General features: G+C 31.9%; 2 protein-coding genes and 1 long non-coding RNA gene across 3 annotated transcripts; all 3 read right to left on the bottom strand.

Annotated features, from left to right (window-relative positions):
• Positions 1-226: 226 nt before the first annotated feature.
• On the bottom strand, positions 227-1,452 carry LOC105803478 (36.4 kDa proline-rich protein). The gene has a single exon (XM_012635694.2). It carries the CDS (start codon positions 1,387-1,389, stop codon positions 538-540), a length of 852 nt encoding a protein of 283 aa, XP_012491148.2. The 5' UTR covers positions 1,390-1,452; the 3' UTR covers positions 227-537.
• A 5,861-nt stretch (positions 1,453-7,313) lies between these two features.
• On the bottom strand, positions 7,314-9,000 carry LOC105803479 (60S ribosomal protein L13-1). The gene is made up of 5 exons (XM_012635695.2): positions 8,852-9,000; positions 8,631-8,746; positions 8,401-8,534; positions 7,860-8,018; positions 7,314-7,768 (listed from the first exon to the last, which is right to left on the bottom strand). Exons 2-5 carry the CDS (start codon positions 8,737-8,739, stop codon positions 7,547-7,549), a joined length of 624 nt encoding a protein of 207 aa, XP_012491149.1. The 5' UTR covers positions 8,740-8,746; positions 8,852-9,000; the 3' UTR covers positions 7,314-7,546.
• A 5,029-nt stretch (positions 9,001-14,029) lies between these two features.
• LOC105803484 (uncharacterized) lies at positions 14,030-17,066 on the bottom strand. Its single transcript, XR_008190622.1, has 3 exons — positions 16,755-17,066; positions 15,877-16,118; positions 14,030-14,759 (listed from the first exon to the last, which is right to left on the bottom strand). It is a non-coding gene; the product is annotated as an uncharacterized LOC105803484 (long non-coding RNA).
• Positions 17,067-17,196: the final 130 nt, after the last annotated feature.

The raw sequence follows: 17,196 nt of genomic DNA, 5'->3' as shown, positions 1-17,196 counted from the left end.
GACATCAACTATTTGGACTAACTAATATCATTGCAAACGTAAAAGAACACAATATGTTAAATTAAAATATAAGTTCTAAATCCCAAATGTGAACATAGTAAAAAGATAAAAATTGAAATTTTACCATCATGAATTGGGACGTGTGTAATTGAAAAAAGCCTTTCGGGCACTTACAGTAATGAGCCCTTAAGGCATTTACATATGAAATTTAATGTTAAACACGGGATTTTATAGAATGCCTATTTTTGGACACTTTATTGTATCATCAAAATAACATTGAAAGAAAAAGCAGCACCACAAATGTAAGTGGCGATTAAATCAAATTAAAAACATAATAGAAAACTTGGAAGCACAACTCCTCCCTAGGAACTCGGAACACTACCTACTAAGAAATACATCAGCACATCTTGTCATGCCTCAATATATCTTTATGGGGAAACTCGAAATTTTCGACAATTATAACTTCTTGTCATGAGATGAACATGATGTTATTGTCCAAATGAACATGATGTTATTGTCCAAAAAGGGGTACTATCCTTATGCTGGACACTGGAATCCTGGAGGTGGAGTCTTGCCACAGTCGATGAGGACCTGAAGGCCAATTGGTATTATGATATTGATGTTTAAAAGCTTGGCCTTGATTGTGGTACAAAGACAGATAGCAGCATCCAAGTCTAGCAACCCTTGAAGCACTGGGCAACATGTGTCCTTGGCGCTGCTGCCGATACCAATGTGCACTAAGCCACCTAACACATCAACACATGCGCCTAGCTTGAGAGTGTCAATGGGGCATGTTTGCTGTGCCGGGGGTGGTGGATATAGCACAGGTGGTGGTGGTGGACAAGGGGTCTCCACTGGAGGTGGCTTCACAACGGGAGGACTTGGGTATACAGGAGGCGTTGGTGTTGGCGGCTTCACAATGGGAGGACTTGGGTATACAGGAGGCTTTGGAACTGGCGGCTTCACAATGGGAGGACTGGGGTAGACGGGAGGCTTTGGAACTGGCGGCTTCACAATGGGAGGACTGGGGTAGACGGGAGGCTTTTGCGCTGGCGGCTTTACAATAGGAGGACTGGGGTAGACGGGAGGCTTTGGTGGTGGTGAAATGACTGGGGGTTTAGGATAGTGAGGTGGTGGGGGATTAACGACAGGAGGTTTGGGTACATGAGGAGGCTTTACGACGGGAGGGTTGGGAGGATGATGAGGCGGATGTTTTGGTGGTTTGGGGTGAAATGGGGGCTTCACAATGGGAGGATGTTTGGGTGGGAAAGTTGGAGGACAGTTGGGTGGAGGAGTTGGACGGGGACATAGAGGACAAGCAAAAGAAGCAAGCAAAGCTCCCAAGTTCAGAAGCAGGACAATGAGATTGGGTAAACTATAGTTCCCCATCACTGAACTTGCTACTTTCCTCCCTGCTTAAAAGAGAGCTTAGTTCATTTTCCCAGCTTCATCCAAATGATTCATTTATAGATCCATCATGCAGTGTGCAGACAAAAGGAAGGCGAGGTGTATCCATCATGCAAATTAGCATATTTCCTGATAATTTATTAGAGCCTTGACTTTGATGAAGTGAGATTACTCACAACTTCCAACTTTGCAAAATCTAGACCCAACTTTTATGCTGATTTCATTACCAACAAGGGATAATAGTCCGATTTATATATTGTGTGGCACGGATTTTGAAGGGGAAGGGAATGGAGAAACCACATGCTTGATTGAGGACATTTTTTAACTCCTAGTACCCAGTTGGAGTGTCGGACCCGTGATTTGCTACTTGCATTTTATTTTTCTTTTCCTCAAAAAAAAAAAATATTTTTTTGCATAAGATTACAAACAATCGATTTCACATTCGCAACCACATGTCTAGTCCTCAATGTCACCCGCAATATATACCCTTTTTTTTGGTTCACATACCCTTAACTAATACGTACGAGAGCGGGAGCCCTTGCCTGATTAGGCCACTGAGCCATGTTCCATTGTCGCCCAAACAAGTACAAACAAAGGGTCCAGTACACTACGTAAGGGATCTATAAATTAGACTGTTCTTTTTAAAATACCTATAACAAAAATATTATGATACATAAGCAACTTCAATAAACACCATCAGATTAACAACATTGTCAGTGTTGTAACTTAAATCCAACATCCATCAAGCAATTCCACCTGGGTAACTCTTTTTCATATCCTGGAGGGGACATATTTTATCAATATTTCGTTCATTGATTTTCCAGCTGCTGTTAATAAATATCAATGGAGAGCCAAGAAGTGGAGTAGGTTTGAAGTATTAAGTCAATATATTGATGATGAATTTTGGGGGTAAAATCAAGAATGGGGCACATGTAATGTAAGGGACCATCAGACTAAAGTCCAAAATCTGATGTTCACAATTTTGGCTCTATATCTCATTGTCAAAATCAGCTGCAATGTAGTGCTGACTGAATCTCAAATTTTAGTCTAAAGCGTTTAATTTTGAAGTTTGTTAAGAGTCATGGTTAAATGTACCCAAAAATGAAAGTAGCTAGCGCTTCAAACTAAAATTTTGTTATTATCATTCTCTTTTTCCATTTATAAATTATAATATGTACTCAAAAACCCATATTATTTTATTAAAACTAAAATTATTTATATTTATATTCTTATTAAGTTCGTTTACCATTAGGTTGAAAATTAGGAATGACAACGGGTAGGATATCTGTCATTTTGGATTAATTGAATCTGTAAATATATTTAAAACCCCAAATTAACAAAGTATGCGAGTATTACTATCCAAAACCAAATTAAATATCACTATCTTCGGATTTTCAAATCTACAAATATTTGAATTCAAATCTGTAAAATAATATAAATTCAAACAAAAATTATTTTTTTATAAATAACAATATATAATTGTAAATTAACAAAAGTAATTTAATTAAAATCCAAGCAAATTAAAAGCAATAATTTCACGACAATTTAAATATAGCTAATAAGTTAAACATAATTTATGAATTCTTCGATACAATGCTAGCATGTGAAATTATCTATATTTTCTCTAGTTTATACTCTATTTTGGTATGACTAATTACATGTATAGTAAACTAGACCAAATATATTAATTAGTCGGCATGATCGGTTAAACCATCCCGATCAATAATGATGCAACAGATGAAAATTTACATAGATATTTATTAAAGAATCTAGAGATTCTTCATTTTAAACATTTCTCGGTGTTCTTTGTTCCCAAATAAGATTATTATAGAATCTCACTAGCAAAAGTTGAGATTGAATCTTTTCTATTTTTAAAGAAATATGGATTCATTTATCCAACAAGTGGATGTTATGATATGATTTTGGTAGATGCATCTACAAGATAATCACATGTGAGTTATTAAATCGCAATCTGTAATTTGCGAGATTAGTTTAAGAACAAAATTTTTAGATTATGCAATCGAGAAAAATTTGCTAATGTTTGTCAATTTATTACTCAAACTTTAAATTATTATTGTATGCTAGATATTCGGTACAAGTAAGTATCGCAAAGTCTGATGTTTATGTGTATAAAATGGTTTAATAGAATTAATAATTCAATGCCTTCAATTAGTAGCTAAACCATATCTTTTGAGAACAAAACTTTTTTGTATATATGTATAAGGATATGATATTTTACATGAATTGGCATTTGTTTGCATCATGCCAATAAATTATGATAAATACTTCTCATTACAATTGACTTTTGGTCAGTAGCCAAATACAACCCATTTTTAAAAGTTTTGAATGTGTGATGTATGCTCAACTTGCTCCACCACAATGCACAAAATGGGCATTCAAAGAAAGTTGGGAACATATTAATTATGAGTCTCCTTATGTTATTAGATGTTCTGATCGAATTGAAGATTCAATTATGACATGATTTGGTGATCAAAACTTTAATTTTGATAGTTTTCCCAATATTAGAGGGAGAGATATAATAGTTAGATGAAGTAAATTTGAAATAAATTATCATTATTTAGGTCCTCGTAGAAAGTAATTTAAACTAATAGTTCAAATGAATAATTCACCTTATTGCAAGTTAACTACTAGATGCATTTATTGACCTGATGAGAATAATCAAGTGTTATATGCCAACTAGTGTTTTTATTTGAATCAAAGTCTCAGTTGGATAATCTGTTAAAATAGATTGAAAGTATTGCATGCCTGAAGCATGATAATTTGATTTGCTCTAAAGATAAAAATTCTCATAAAAGAAAATAATAAATCAAAATGGTCATATAGTGAAGGCAAGTGCCCTTAGACATGACTAATTATTAAAATTCCAAAAGTGATTCAAGTACCTGAAATTGAATGTGGAAATAATTAAAGTAAATAGATCTCGATAAGTTATGTCAATATGAGAAAATATGGAATCGAAATAGAAAGTTGTTGAAAACAATTTTTGCATGGAATAGTATTATTGAGATAATAAAAGAAAAATAAGATCTTGAATAAATTTGGAATAAATTGACTAAAATAGAAAGACGATTCAAGTATAATTAAATTCGTGAAGTTTCTGGACCAATAGTCTAAACGTTTAAAGGTAAAAAACCAGTGAGGGCACAAAATGAGTAGTTTTGCAAAAATGAATTAAGAAATATGAAATTTTTCACTAAGTTCTAACATTGATTTTGAAAAGATGTTCTTTTGTGGTGGATGCAAAAACTTTGTTTGACAGTGCATGAAAATTTGACAAGCATCTAATGATAAGCCTTGAAGGATTTAGAATACTGAAAACATATAGAAATTCTTGGGAAATTGTTCTATAAAAATTAAAATAATTTGAACATATGTGGTAAATTTGACTCAGCGAATAATAGTTGAAAGAAGATTGTATAATGATCTAACATACGCATGTATAAAAGGATCATGATTAAAGTTTACTATGATTATTGTTGAAACTCTTGAAGAGATCAAAATACATTTACCCAAAATTCATTCAAGTAATAATTTGAAAAGCTAATATTGAATATTGAATACGTAGAATATGAGATATTATGTAGTGTTGTCACTTTTTCCATTAGCTTTTGTCCCTTTGGATTTTTCTAGTAAAGTTCATATTATGTGTATTATTTTTCATTCCTAAGATTTATTTTTCTCACGGGATTTTTATTTTAATAAAGTTTTAACGATGGACATTATCTATCAATGAACATCCAAAGGAGAGTATTATAAATATTTTATTATAATAGAAGTGGATGTCCATTAGGATAAAAAGAATTTGACATAAATTAGAACTCTAATGTTCAATAAAATAAAATTGTATATAATTTATACTTTTATGTTTATAAATATATATTTTGGAAAAATATAATAGAGTGTTGTCTTTGCTGTCGTATTGCTCTTATACTCTCCCTTATTTATAACATAACTATTGTTTTTAAAAAAAAAAAAAAAACTAGTGAGGGTGAGAAAAGTATATATATATATATTGTTAAAAAGAGAGACAAATTTGTTAATAATTGGTACGTAAGGCGTATGGAGGACAGAGGTTGCAGCAGCCCATACCCCACCCACGGACAGATAACATCTCATCTAGTCTTAGGCTTTGTAATTGTTTTCATAAATCCCAACCTTCTTACTTCTTTGTCCTATTAAAACCAAAATACAAAAAAGGTAGTCGGTGATTCCTCAAAATAAAAATTAGAAAATCTTCTATGCTAATTATTGAACATTATTTCATATATTTTACTGCCTCTTTTTACACAATCTTAGCTGGTTGTTATGTAATAGAAGTTTAGAATAAAAATTAAAAATATAAATTACGCCCAAGGTTGAATCTCAAAGAATAAATGGAGTGATCGGATTATTTTCGATCCACATTTTAAACCCGTTTAAAAAATGCGAATTGGTATCAACACATGCTAAAATCAACATGATTATAAGTTATAAACTATTAATCTAGATTTTAGGTGGTAAAATTATCCATTTATATTTCTGTATGAGTGTATATACAATCAATAAATTATATTAAAAGTAAATAAAGAAGCTATATTTTGACCAAATGGTGTCTTATAGTTCAACCACTATATTACAGGTGTATTAAATATAGATTTTTGTTGCTACCGATGGTTTAATTAGTGAGTGGAAGAAGAAGAAAGACTTTCATAGGTGAGAAAGAGAGGAAAAGAGAAATATCTGGATGCTTAAAGCTAGTCAATCTATTGACGGTTTTTCCACCTAAATATAAATGAACGATACATAAATGGATGTAGGAATGATAAGTATTCGAGTGTGGTTATTATAACATGTGTTACAATGTTCGCCTTACTCTTAATCCACAACGTTAAGGATTGACGAAATTTTGGTTGATAAGATCTTATTCTCGCAAGTAATTTAAGCTCACAAAGCATCTCATAGATCGTGAGGCGAGTATGCATATAAACGAACTTCTAAATTGAAAAGCTGCCGACCTGAGGTTGAGGTCCTTTTCTCTTCATTTCTAGCTTCACCACTTAGCAAAACCTGTCACGTTTTAATTACAAAATTCTTTGTATGCAGTAGACATTATGAAGTGAAACCCAATATGATTCGAAAAGTACAGATTTGTGAGTTACTAGAGCCGGCAGTAACAAGCATAGATCACGATTAGAGGTGTTATAGGCAAGATTCAAGTTAGAATTAAACATGTTGTTAATAAATTTTATGTTTGTTCAAACTGGCTCGATTTGAAATATGCACTTAAAACCTAATATTGATGGCTCTGCCATCACTAATCCTGGCTAAGCTAGAGCTGGTATAAAAATTAGAGACAGTGATGGTGATTGGGTTATCGAGGCTTATGGGCACAATCCCTATGCAACGTGCACAATCTGAACTTTGGGTGCTTTAGTATGGCCTTAAAACTCGCTAAGTAGGCCAATATCTCTAGATTAATTATAGAGATCAATGCTACGAGTGTCATTAGTCTAATCCAAAATTGACTTGTCTCTAACCCATTATTATATACCTTGGTTTATGAATGCAGGACTCTACTCAATCAGCTTCAGCATTATCAGCTAAAACACACGTTTAAGGTGGACAATCAGTGTACAGATGCAGTTGCCACATTAGGAAGCAACTTTCTAAATCCCTCAAAATCATATTTTACATTTTCTACTAGCTATTTTGTTATTTATCAGCAGCCTCCAGGCTGTTTAATCGCCGCGGGGGAGTGATATCTCGTGACATTTTTGTTATTTAATTCCGACTTAAGAATGACAGGAACGCATAATTTCAAATTGAATTTGACCAACTGGTTAATGCAATCACCTTTCCGCATAAGGTACGACAATAAAACAATAAACTAAATAGCCATAACCAAGTTATCAGAACAAAATTAAACAACTTGCCACCATTTTTAGTTTCATAACGCCGATACCATGTTAAGGAGTTGGAGGAAACTTCTCAATAAAAAAAAATGGCCCAAAAACAGGATTTTGAACAAAATATGAAAAGATAACTAAAGCTGGCTTTAGACTCACCTGACAATCCGAAAACAAAAACTGTTGTCTTTAACAAGTCAAATACCAAAACATAGTCCTCGAAGAAAGCAACCTTACTTCTTGTCTTCCTTCTCAGCCTCAGCAGCTTTCTTCAATCGGGCACCAATGTGTCGTTCATTCGTACGTTCCACGCGGAGCTTGTTATAGGCCTTGAATGACTTCATCTCCTCTGTGACCTTCACAAGCTCCACGGAAGGCTTCTCGCGAGAAATAGGCATGTATGATCCCTGGACTTGGGTTGCAGTTGCAAGCTCCTCAGCAGTAGAATCACCAGCCTATACCATCACACAGAACAAACAACAATTAGAAGAAACAACAGCAAGGATTTAACAATTTCTCACAACAAATAGGAAACTTAAAATTCACCTTAAACTTGCGAGCTCGTCTCGGGAAGACAACAAGTTTGGCCTTGTAAGTCTTAAGCCTCTGAACATTGGCTTGAAGACCTTCAAGGGATTTGTTCTTCCTACGGTGATCGACTGCAATACCAATGGTAGGTGCAAGTTTCTTTGAAATACCAGCAGCCTGAATAGATACAAGAACATACAAAGTAAATCAACATTATCTGATGAAATCAACTATACGAAAACATCTAGACATTTATAAAAGCCCCAAAAGAAACCTATGCCCTTTTTTTCTCATTTTGATTCTTAATTTTAAACTTGATTGTCGCTAACTAATATCCAAACTAGGTTATCAATCACAGGCAGAGTACCAAAGCATTCAATCGATATAACAATTAAAACCAAATTCATTAAGAGTCTAATCCACAAATCTATGTGTTTATATAAGAATAAAAATAGAAAACCTGAAACCGTGATAGATCAATTTTGGTACAAGAAAAAGACATCTAAAAAATAAGCCCCAAAAAGTGTATGAAAGAAATTGAGAAAATAGAACGCCATACCTTAAGCTCTTCAAGAGTGAAACCCTTGCCAGCTCTCAACTTCATGTTGTACTTCAAAGTTTGGCCATGGACGATTGGGCGAAGAGGTCCAGAAGTTGGTCTTGGAAAGATCCTTACCGCCTTCTTTTGCCTTGCTGGAAACGTCCCCAAAACCCTCAATTACATAAATTTAAGCCACTCACACAAACATCATCGCTCTTAAGAAAGGCAACCCAGAAAAGAAAACTCACCAATCCTTCTTCTAGCCTTTCTTGCTGGCTGATTGAACCAGGTTTTCACATAGTTCTGCCAGTGCTTTTTGAAGTGCCCATTTGGTACAACGTTGTTATGCTTAACCATGACTTACCTGTCATTTCAATGCAAGAAACAGAACAAAAATTATCAAATTATTATAAGAAACCGAAAAGACAGATGGGAAGAAGAAACGAAAATAGAAAAGGCGGAGGAGCACCTCCGGCTGAAGACGGGAAGGGGATATTTTAAGAATTTAGACTGCCCTCTTTCTAGGGTTTTCTTAATCTTGGGCTATATATAAAACCCTAACTATTAGGTGTCCTTAGTCAAATCACTTCGAAAGTTCATAAAAGAATCCAGTGAAATTAATGGGGAAATTCACCTAATTAAAAAAATTACAATTACTAAACCTTTTGTAGTTATTTGTTGGTGTGGCATTTTTTTATTTGGTATAATAATAATCTCAATTTTTATAATTTTTTTTTCAATTTAACTCTAGTTTTATATAAAAGTTATAAAAAATCTCAAAATTATTTTAAAATAAAAAATCTATATAAAATTCTAAAAAAGAAAATCTTGAAAATGTTGTTGAAGAACTAGTATGTATGAGAAATAAAGAAATTATCATTCAATACAATCCAATAATAAATTAAAATAGAACAAATCTTTTATAAAAAAGTTAGATCAATACATGCTTCATCAATATTTCTCGAAACCAAATTAATAATATCTTCAAGTTAAATTTCATACCCCTAAAGAACATCTAGAACTAATATTGTAGAGACTTAAAAATAATTCAATTATCATTACATGCTCTTGCGTTCTCGAAACTTAATGGTTAAATAGCCTAATATGCACATTTTAATGCTTTCAAACCATAGCGAAAACATCCCTAACTTAATCAAACCTATACCGCACACAATTACAACAATATATCACATGATAGCCTATTCAATCATTACTCAAACATAGCATTTCATGCACTACAACATAACAAGGTAAATTGCATCATTAAACACCTATAATCATGCATCATTTTCCACTAACCAGGCATTACAATGCATCACTTAAATACTATGAGTCATGTTACCAAAACCAACAAAATTAGTATTAAACCATAAGACTCTTTCTAGGTACATCTTATTTACTATATACATAAAAAGTACATACAACTTGGTCCGAGCGAAGTCGCTAAGTCTTGAATGCTTTCAACTTAATCTACTAAGCTTTATTGAAACATGAGCACATAAATAACAAATTGTGCGTTGAATAATGTATACTCAATGGTGCTAACATAAATTGATAATAATGCATGATCAAATATAGCTTGTAAACTAATTATAATTCATATATAAACATGCTTATAATAAGCATCTTTCTCCAAATTCACCATGTAATGCTTGCCTATGGAATTTCGCATTCGATTTAAACTATGCATACCATCATCTCTATATGCTTTCAAAGTCGTACACCACCATATCTAACATCACACTTAGATGCAATATCATCGTACCATAGCAATAACGATTTCATTTCTATATTGCCTACAACATTTTATAATAACATCCATGTCTCATTTTATTGATCAAATATATATCCAGTTGTTTTCATAGCATCATCAGCCTCAGATTCGTAATTCACCATTCGCATGATATCACTCATCACTTTAACATATGTATTCAATTTCAAAATACGGCGTAAATCAAATAACTGATAAAAAATTTCCGTATATGTGACCTTTATTAACTAATTTCTACTCACGATTAGATACAGGGATCATTATATCAATATACGCTCATGGACCCCTAAGGCTTTGAAGTTAGCGTTAGTTTCCATAGACACCCAATGCTCTAGGGATTCTAACTAATTCTTTGAGGTATGCTCACAAACACCCAATGCTCTAGAATTAACTATACATCCTCACGAACACCTAGTATTTTGGAGAACTATCAATACATTCCCACGAACACCCAATGCTCTAGGGAAACTATTTAATGATTTACACCCAATGCTAAAGTGCTACGTTCTCAAGGGAAACTATTTGATGATTTACACCCAATGTTAAAAGTGCTACGTTCTAAGTGCTAATAACATTTATGCATATATCTTTCATTACATCTCCATTTTCAATTCATATCTCAAACATGCATATATGTACTTACCTTGTTGGAATAACATCATCAAAGTCACTAGCATATAATAATATAAATGAATTCCATTATCAATATCATTTAAATTCCAATTCAACACGGCATGACACACTTATGCTCACCTTTATTATAAACCATTCCATGAGCTTAGTACTTACCATTCACTTGCTATTTAAACATGACAATATATATACACACATTTACATACCTTTCATTATTAATCATTCATTAAATCTACTTACTTAATGAAATCAAATAATAGAATTAAATTAAGTTAGCACAACCGTGTCGTATTTAACTATGTATGATAAATCCAATCACGGAAACGTCATTAATTTACAATCAACAAAAACATAGACATCAATTCAATCATAAACACATATTTTGCAATTTGATTCATTAGAACCCTAATATCTGAATTGCCCGTATCTCACAATTTACCCGACTAATTCTAAAGTTAATTTTATAATTATAATATTTAATATCAAACCTCAAAATTTAGCCCTTAATAGCACATACATTATCAAATAATTTAAACTTAGTTCACTATCACCCACCACATTTTTAACATGCTGTTGCTTAAATCTAACCGACTCCATTCATGCATGAACTTCATCTATTCACATCAAAGCTCTAAAACCTATTCATGACATGGACTTTTATTATCTATCAGTAATGTAACTCAAATTGAAGCTACGACATTATTAGTGAAATGGACGGAAAATTGTTTCTTTCCTTTCTCGGTGGAGGGTGAAAGAGAATGGAGAACGATGTAATCTTCTCTCTCCCGTTGACTTTACACACACATTTAGAGGGGTAATTAGATAATTAATTAATTACTACTCAAGATTAACATTAATTAGTGGAGAATGATGACACCATTAGTAATTAGTCATGTCTCATAAATTATATATGGTTTAATCGTTAGTATGAACTTAGTTTAATTTCGCATTTGCTAACTTGAACATTAATTTCCTTTCATTTTAATCACTAACCGATTTAGTATTTTTACTATTTTTATTAACCTATTTAATTAAATAACACTTAATGATTTAACCTTTCCATTTTGAACTATTTTAATTTTCTATTGAACTCAATTCTATATATTTAGTCTGAAACTGAACTTTTCAACACCATTGAAAATTGAATCATTATATCTTTATTTTAGGAATCAAACCAACTCCGATAGCCAAGATAAACTATCTCCCAATTGGACTTATAGACAACATAATTATCCCTAAAATTTAAATCATATGCTCAATACGATTTTACGAACTATGGACAAATTAAATTACCTACTAATATAATATATTTTCTCACATTATAATTCATCCATATAATGCATCTTATTATTGGTTAAACCTAGGATAATTAATTACTTAATATTTTTTTATACATTTTGCTTCTAATAACCATCGAGGACATTCATATAAAACTTAATTAAATAAGCATGCGGTAGTTTTTTATTCAATCATTTTGAATAAATTACAAGTATAGTCATAATGAAATCACTACACTAAAGGCACAAATTTTAACATTTAGACTCGACCTGTCCCATTTTCAATTTTATAATATGTTGCTTTTTATTTTTATGTATTTTATATCATACGAAAATTAAATATATTATATTATAATATAATATAAAGACTAAAAAGTAAATTTTAGAAATATGTAAAGAAAAACCACATAACTGTACTAAAAGATATATATTTACTAAAAATTAAAATTCTTTAAAATAAAAAAAATGAAAAACTTGAGTTGGACAAAAAGTATGTATTAATTAGCCAAACAATAAAACTTGTGATTGTCAAAAAAATAAGATGAACAGATATAATCCTACTAAACCAAAGATATTAAGGGCCAGTTCTTTATTACTTTTGAGAAGTGCTTTTCAGAAGTGCTTTTGAGAAATTTGAGTGTTTGGCGTTGCTGTCAAAAAGTGCTTTTGAAGAATAAAATGTCCATTTTAGACATGAGATTATAAAGTAACAAATATGTATTTAAATAATGTTCAAATTAGTTAATATTATGATATTTTAGCAAAAATATAAAAAAATAATTTATTATAGCTTATTGTTAATATTTTAATATATAATATTAATTTTAAATATTTCTAAGTAATTAATATTAATTATAAAATTTAATTAGAATATATAAACTATATTTAAATATTTAAATATAAAATTAAATATTTGTAATTAGATATTGACACGATTGTATTATTATAAAAATTATTTTTATTTTTAATTAATGCTTTTAACACATTTGTATTATTTTATTATAAAATATTACATATATTTGGATTAAAATTTTAAAAGGGATAATATTTATATACCAAATATAAATACTAAAAATTTGTCAATAGCATTTACAATTTAAAGTGAATTCATTAAACTAGATGCTATATTTGATAAGCATATGAAAATGATTTGGTTATATTCAATAAATGATTTGGTTAATACAATACTTATATTTGATAAGCATATGAAAATGAAAGTCGAGATTGTCTGATGAAGAACACAAAAAAGAATATTTCATGGAAAGAAGATTGTTAGGATGAATTCTTCAATTCCAATCATTTAAATAACGGGTCTCAAGAACCAAGCAATATGCCAAATTAGTGGACAGTCCACATCATTAACATTGCATATTGTTTTAAGATGAACAAGAATGGAACTAAAGTGTCTACCGAGGAGTAACATACTGCTATTTTTGTAAATAAAGTACAAAAAGTGTATAAATAGATGGTTGAATAATACACATCCAGAAAAGATCATTGCCAATAAGCCACTAACAAAGTAGCCTCATAAACAAAGAAATAGTTCTTAAGTTCTGCCTAAATTTTATGATAATGACATAAAACTGCATCAAAGATCAGAGTCGAACTTTGTTCATAAGAACATAAAATAAATCATTGGCAAGAAACAATTTTGCAGCATGTCATATGTGTTGAGCATCCAAAGGAAATGCAAAGTTCTAAATCAAAAAAATAAAATAGATACCAATTAGTGGGTATAAATAGACCTATTAGAGAGGCAACATATACTACCCCTTTCTTTTATGGTGATCATCATATTATATATTTTTAGCATATAATTGTGTTGTGTTCCAAGTTCTCAAATCTAATATTTCTTTTTAAGGAAAGATCGGATCCATGTTTTCAACATCAAAGAATCAAACATAACCAAAACCTAGTTGAAGACACCATGAAAGATGCAGAAACAAGGCCAAAGTAGTAGTAGTAATAATGAAAATGTTACTTAAAAATTATATTGGTAATTTCTTAAATTTTATAGAGTCGCAACTCTAGACATAACATACCACTTTATGATGGAAGAAATCAAACTTATAGGACTCACAGATGACAGATCTTCTATTTTACTCTAAAAAGTGTAGACCACTACATTTACCCAACTTACCAACTAGGCAGGGTTCAAATCCTTGTAGTTTTCACCTACCTAATCAGTACCAATACACCCTACAAAATCATATTAGAGACTGCACAAACTACTTGTCCAAAACACACTAATTTACAGGTTGTTTATTCAACACCCAGGTCCAATAGCAAAAAACTGACATCATATTTATAAGAACATATGTAAGCACTAAAAGACACCAAAGCTCCAACATTTGGAAACCATATATTACTCTCATTTTTCCTTAAGAGACGTGAATTTCTCCACTGGCATGTACCTCTTTTACCGTTTTCTTGTACTCATCTTCTTCGTCTTCTTCTGTATCTTCTTCCTTTGCATCCCCATCTTCTTCTCCACCCTAGCCAAAGCCTCCGATAGGCCATGATACTCTAGGGGCAACTTTGGCCTCTTCAACTATTTTCATGATTTCATCAACATTTTGGAGGGAGAACGTCGGGTTTTCTTTCTTGTAGTAAGTAGCTTGAGCTGCCTCTGTCAGTTCTCTGGGCAAGTTCTTCAAAAACCACGGATGGCTCTTGATATCTTTGATGCTGATCCTCTGTGAAAACACAAGTTGAAATTGAGTAATAAAGAGAGAGGAAATGGAAAAGCAGGCTTATTGATGCTGATGAACAGATGAAATGTATACAAACAGCCACCCCTAGAAAGGCAATTCCACTTCATATGTAGCGAAATAAAAATACCTTGCTTCATACTTTTTCCTCATTTAGCAAGAAAGTTTCTTTACGGATTATGACCAAACATAACTCCATAGGAATAGACAGTTTACAAGATCACGCTTCAGCACAAGATAAGAAAAAAGAAGCACAAAATAAAAATAAGAAAACACACGTACAAACATGCACATACCAACATAACGTAAAGAGTCACTCCACAATACCATACATCTACCATCTAAAAAGAAATCCAATCCTAAATACAGTCAGAAACTGCAAGTGTGAAAACCTCTCTGCTTTGGAAAGACTTGATAAAACTCTGGCTGCAGTTTATCTTTACTGTGATAAAATATTCCACATGGTACTGCTTTCATGGTCACTATAATGAAAACATCACCATAAAGCAAAACTAGCTGTAACAATGCACTGTTGTTACACATTTATTTACCATTTGAAAAAAAAAATTGAAAGAGAAAGGGTGCTAAACCATCAGTGTCTGTTTTGCTACAGTCAAGTGCTTCACAGTGTGAATACTGATGCTTTTCTTGCACTGATAATATATATATTTTAATTCAAGAAGACTTTTGCTTTTTCATTTCTGATAAAGATCCACACCCGTTCTAAGTTGGACAATGTGTAAACAAAAAGCAAGCAAGCATTGGTAATCAAGAGCAAGCAAGCATTAAAAGAAATAAGAATATAACCAATAATTAAACAAGTCATCGTGCTAAAGTTGACACCTAGTGTAGCCTCTAGAACAATAAATACAATTGAACCTATAATCCACTTAAACTCAATGACAAAAAGATTAAGGAATATGTAGAAGATTTCATTAAATAATACTTATTATCAAAGTGATTACTCATTTGCAATATCCTAGTCCATTTCATTTTGCTCATACAGTTTTAAAATTGAAAGAACATTCTATTATAACAATGTCCAGCTTATAACATAGAACACCAAATTCTGAGCATCAGAGTGTGCCTGCTGCAACTCTACCTTAACAGGCTCAGCTGCTTGCAGTTCTGTTTCCATCTTAGCTATTTTATCCGTAAGGCTCCTCATTTGTTGTTCTCTTTCAGATGTTACAGCTCCTATCTGAGCATGCAAGATCTACAACTCATGCTGTGCAGCAGCAAGTTCCTGTCTCAATGTCCCATGGGTAGCAGCAGTTCTCTGGTTTTCTGTACCAAGTCTCTTCATTTCCACATGCTGTGCAGCAAGCTTTTATTCCATGATTTCTGGAGGTGGCAACATTTAGATAAGCAACTACAAAGAGCTATCTGTCTAATGGCAATATCACTTAACTGAATTAATCACACTTTTTTCCTACTAAAATTAAAAAAAAATCCAAAAAATCCAACAATTTTTCATGCATAAGAAAGAAAGTACGTTTCATTCATTCAAAAATAACAATAATTGTTAAATATTCAGAGATTCATTGCAAAATCCAACCATCGAATGTGATTTTATGATCATTTATATAATTAATTTTCGTTATCGAAATATCAACAATAGATTGGAGAGCTTGAATTCGAGTAATTAGTAATGTTTCTTATCGTAAAGCTAAACCCTAGAAACAATTAAAAAGAACATCATCAGAACTTTTAAATACAAAAGATACAGAAAGTTCAGCAATGATATGGAATTTGGATACGAATTTTGATTTAGTCTATATTTCTTCTATTCTTATCAACTAAAATAGTTTGGAAGAGTTACAAAGTGAGCAAAAGAGGCACAAAACAAAAGAGGCAGAGCAAAGCAGCAGTAGAGGCATAAAGCAGTAAAGAAAAAGAGGCACAAAAGCCAGAATTAAAAAGTAAATAAAAACAAAGCATAATTAATAATTGAAGAGAAGAAGAAGAAAACGAACTCACCTGCGGAAGAGGAACAAAGAACAAGAAGGAGCTTTCACAGCGAAAATGTGAAAAAAATGGGTATAGAACTTTCACAACAGAGGAAAGAACGTTTTTCCAAGGGGTAGAAGACGGGTTAATTTGGTCATTTATCAACCAAAAGCACTTCAAGCTTTTTAGATGGTGAAATTTTCAGTTTCATCTGGAGAAAATGGCGTTTTAGATGGTGAATTTTTTGAGAAAATGGAGGTCGTTCTTCGTTCCTTTTAAGAGAAAAGGACTTTTTAACGCAAAGAAGAACGGAGCCTAACTCAAACCAATCAAAGAGCTCCCAACGGCCAACATAAATATTGAGGGAAGCCTATCCTTATTAATATATTTATTAGGAGCGTTGAAACAATAGGTTTAGTTAATATTCGAATTGAATTATTTAAAATGTAAAAAAAAATATTATTGTTAATTG

The sequence above is a fragment of the Gossypium raimondii genome, chromosome 11, assembly GCF_025698545.1.
Source record: "Gossypium raimondii isolate GPD5lz chromosome 11, ASM2569854v1, whole genome shotgun sequence".
Classification (NCBI taxonomy): domain Eukaryota; kingdom Viridiplantae; phylum Streptophyta; class Magnoliopsida; order Malvales; family Malvaceae; genus Gossypium; species Gossypium raimondii.
The sequence above is the reverse complement of the archived record's forward strand: the minus strand, read 5'-3'. Positions and strand labels throughout refer to the sequence as shown.

Excerpts from the sequence above, each read along its gene's own strand:
- LOC105803478 (XM_012635694.2), bottom strand. The coding sequence starts at position 1,389 with ATGGGGAACTATAGTTTACCCAATCTCATTGTCCTGCTTCTGAACTTG.
- LOC105803479 (XM_012635695.2), bottom strand. The coding sequence starts at position 8,739 with ATGGTTAAGCATAACAACGTTGTACCAAATGGGCACTTCAAAAAGCAC. Across the intron at positions 8,019-8,400 it reads TCACTCTTGAAGAGCTTAAG|GCTGCTGGTATTTCAAAGAA; the intron begins GTATGGCGTTCT and ends GTATCTATTCAG. Across the intron at positions 7,769-7,859 it reads GACGAGCTCGCAAGTTTAAG|GCTGGTGATTCTACTGCTGA; the intron begins GTGAATTTTAAG and ends GTGATGGTATAG.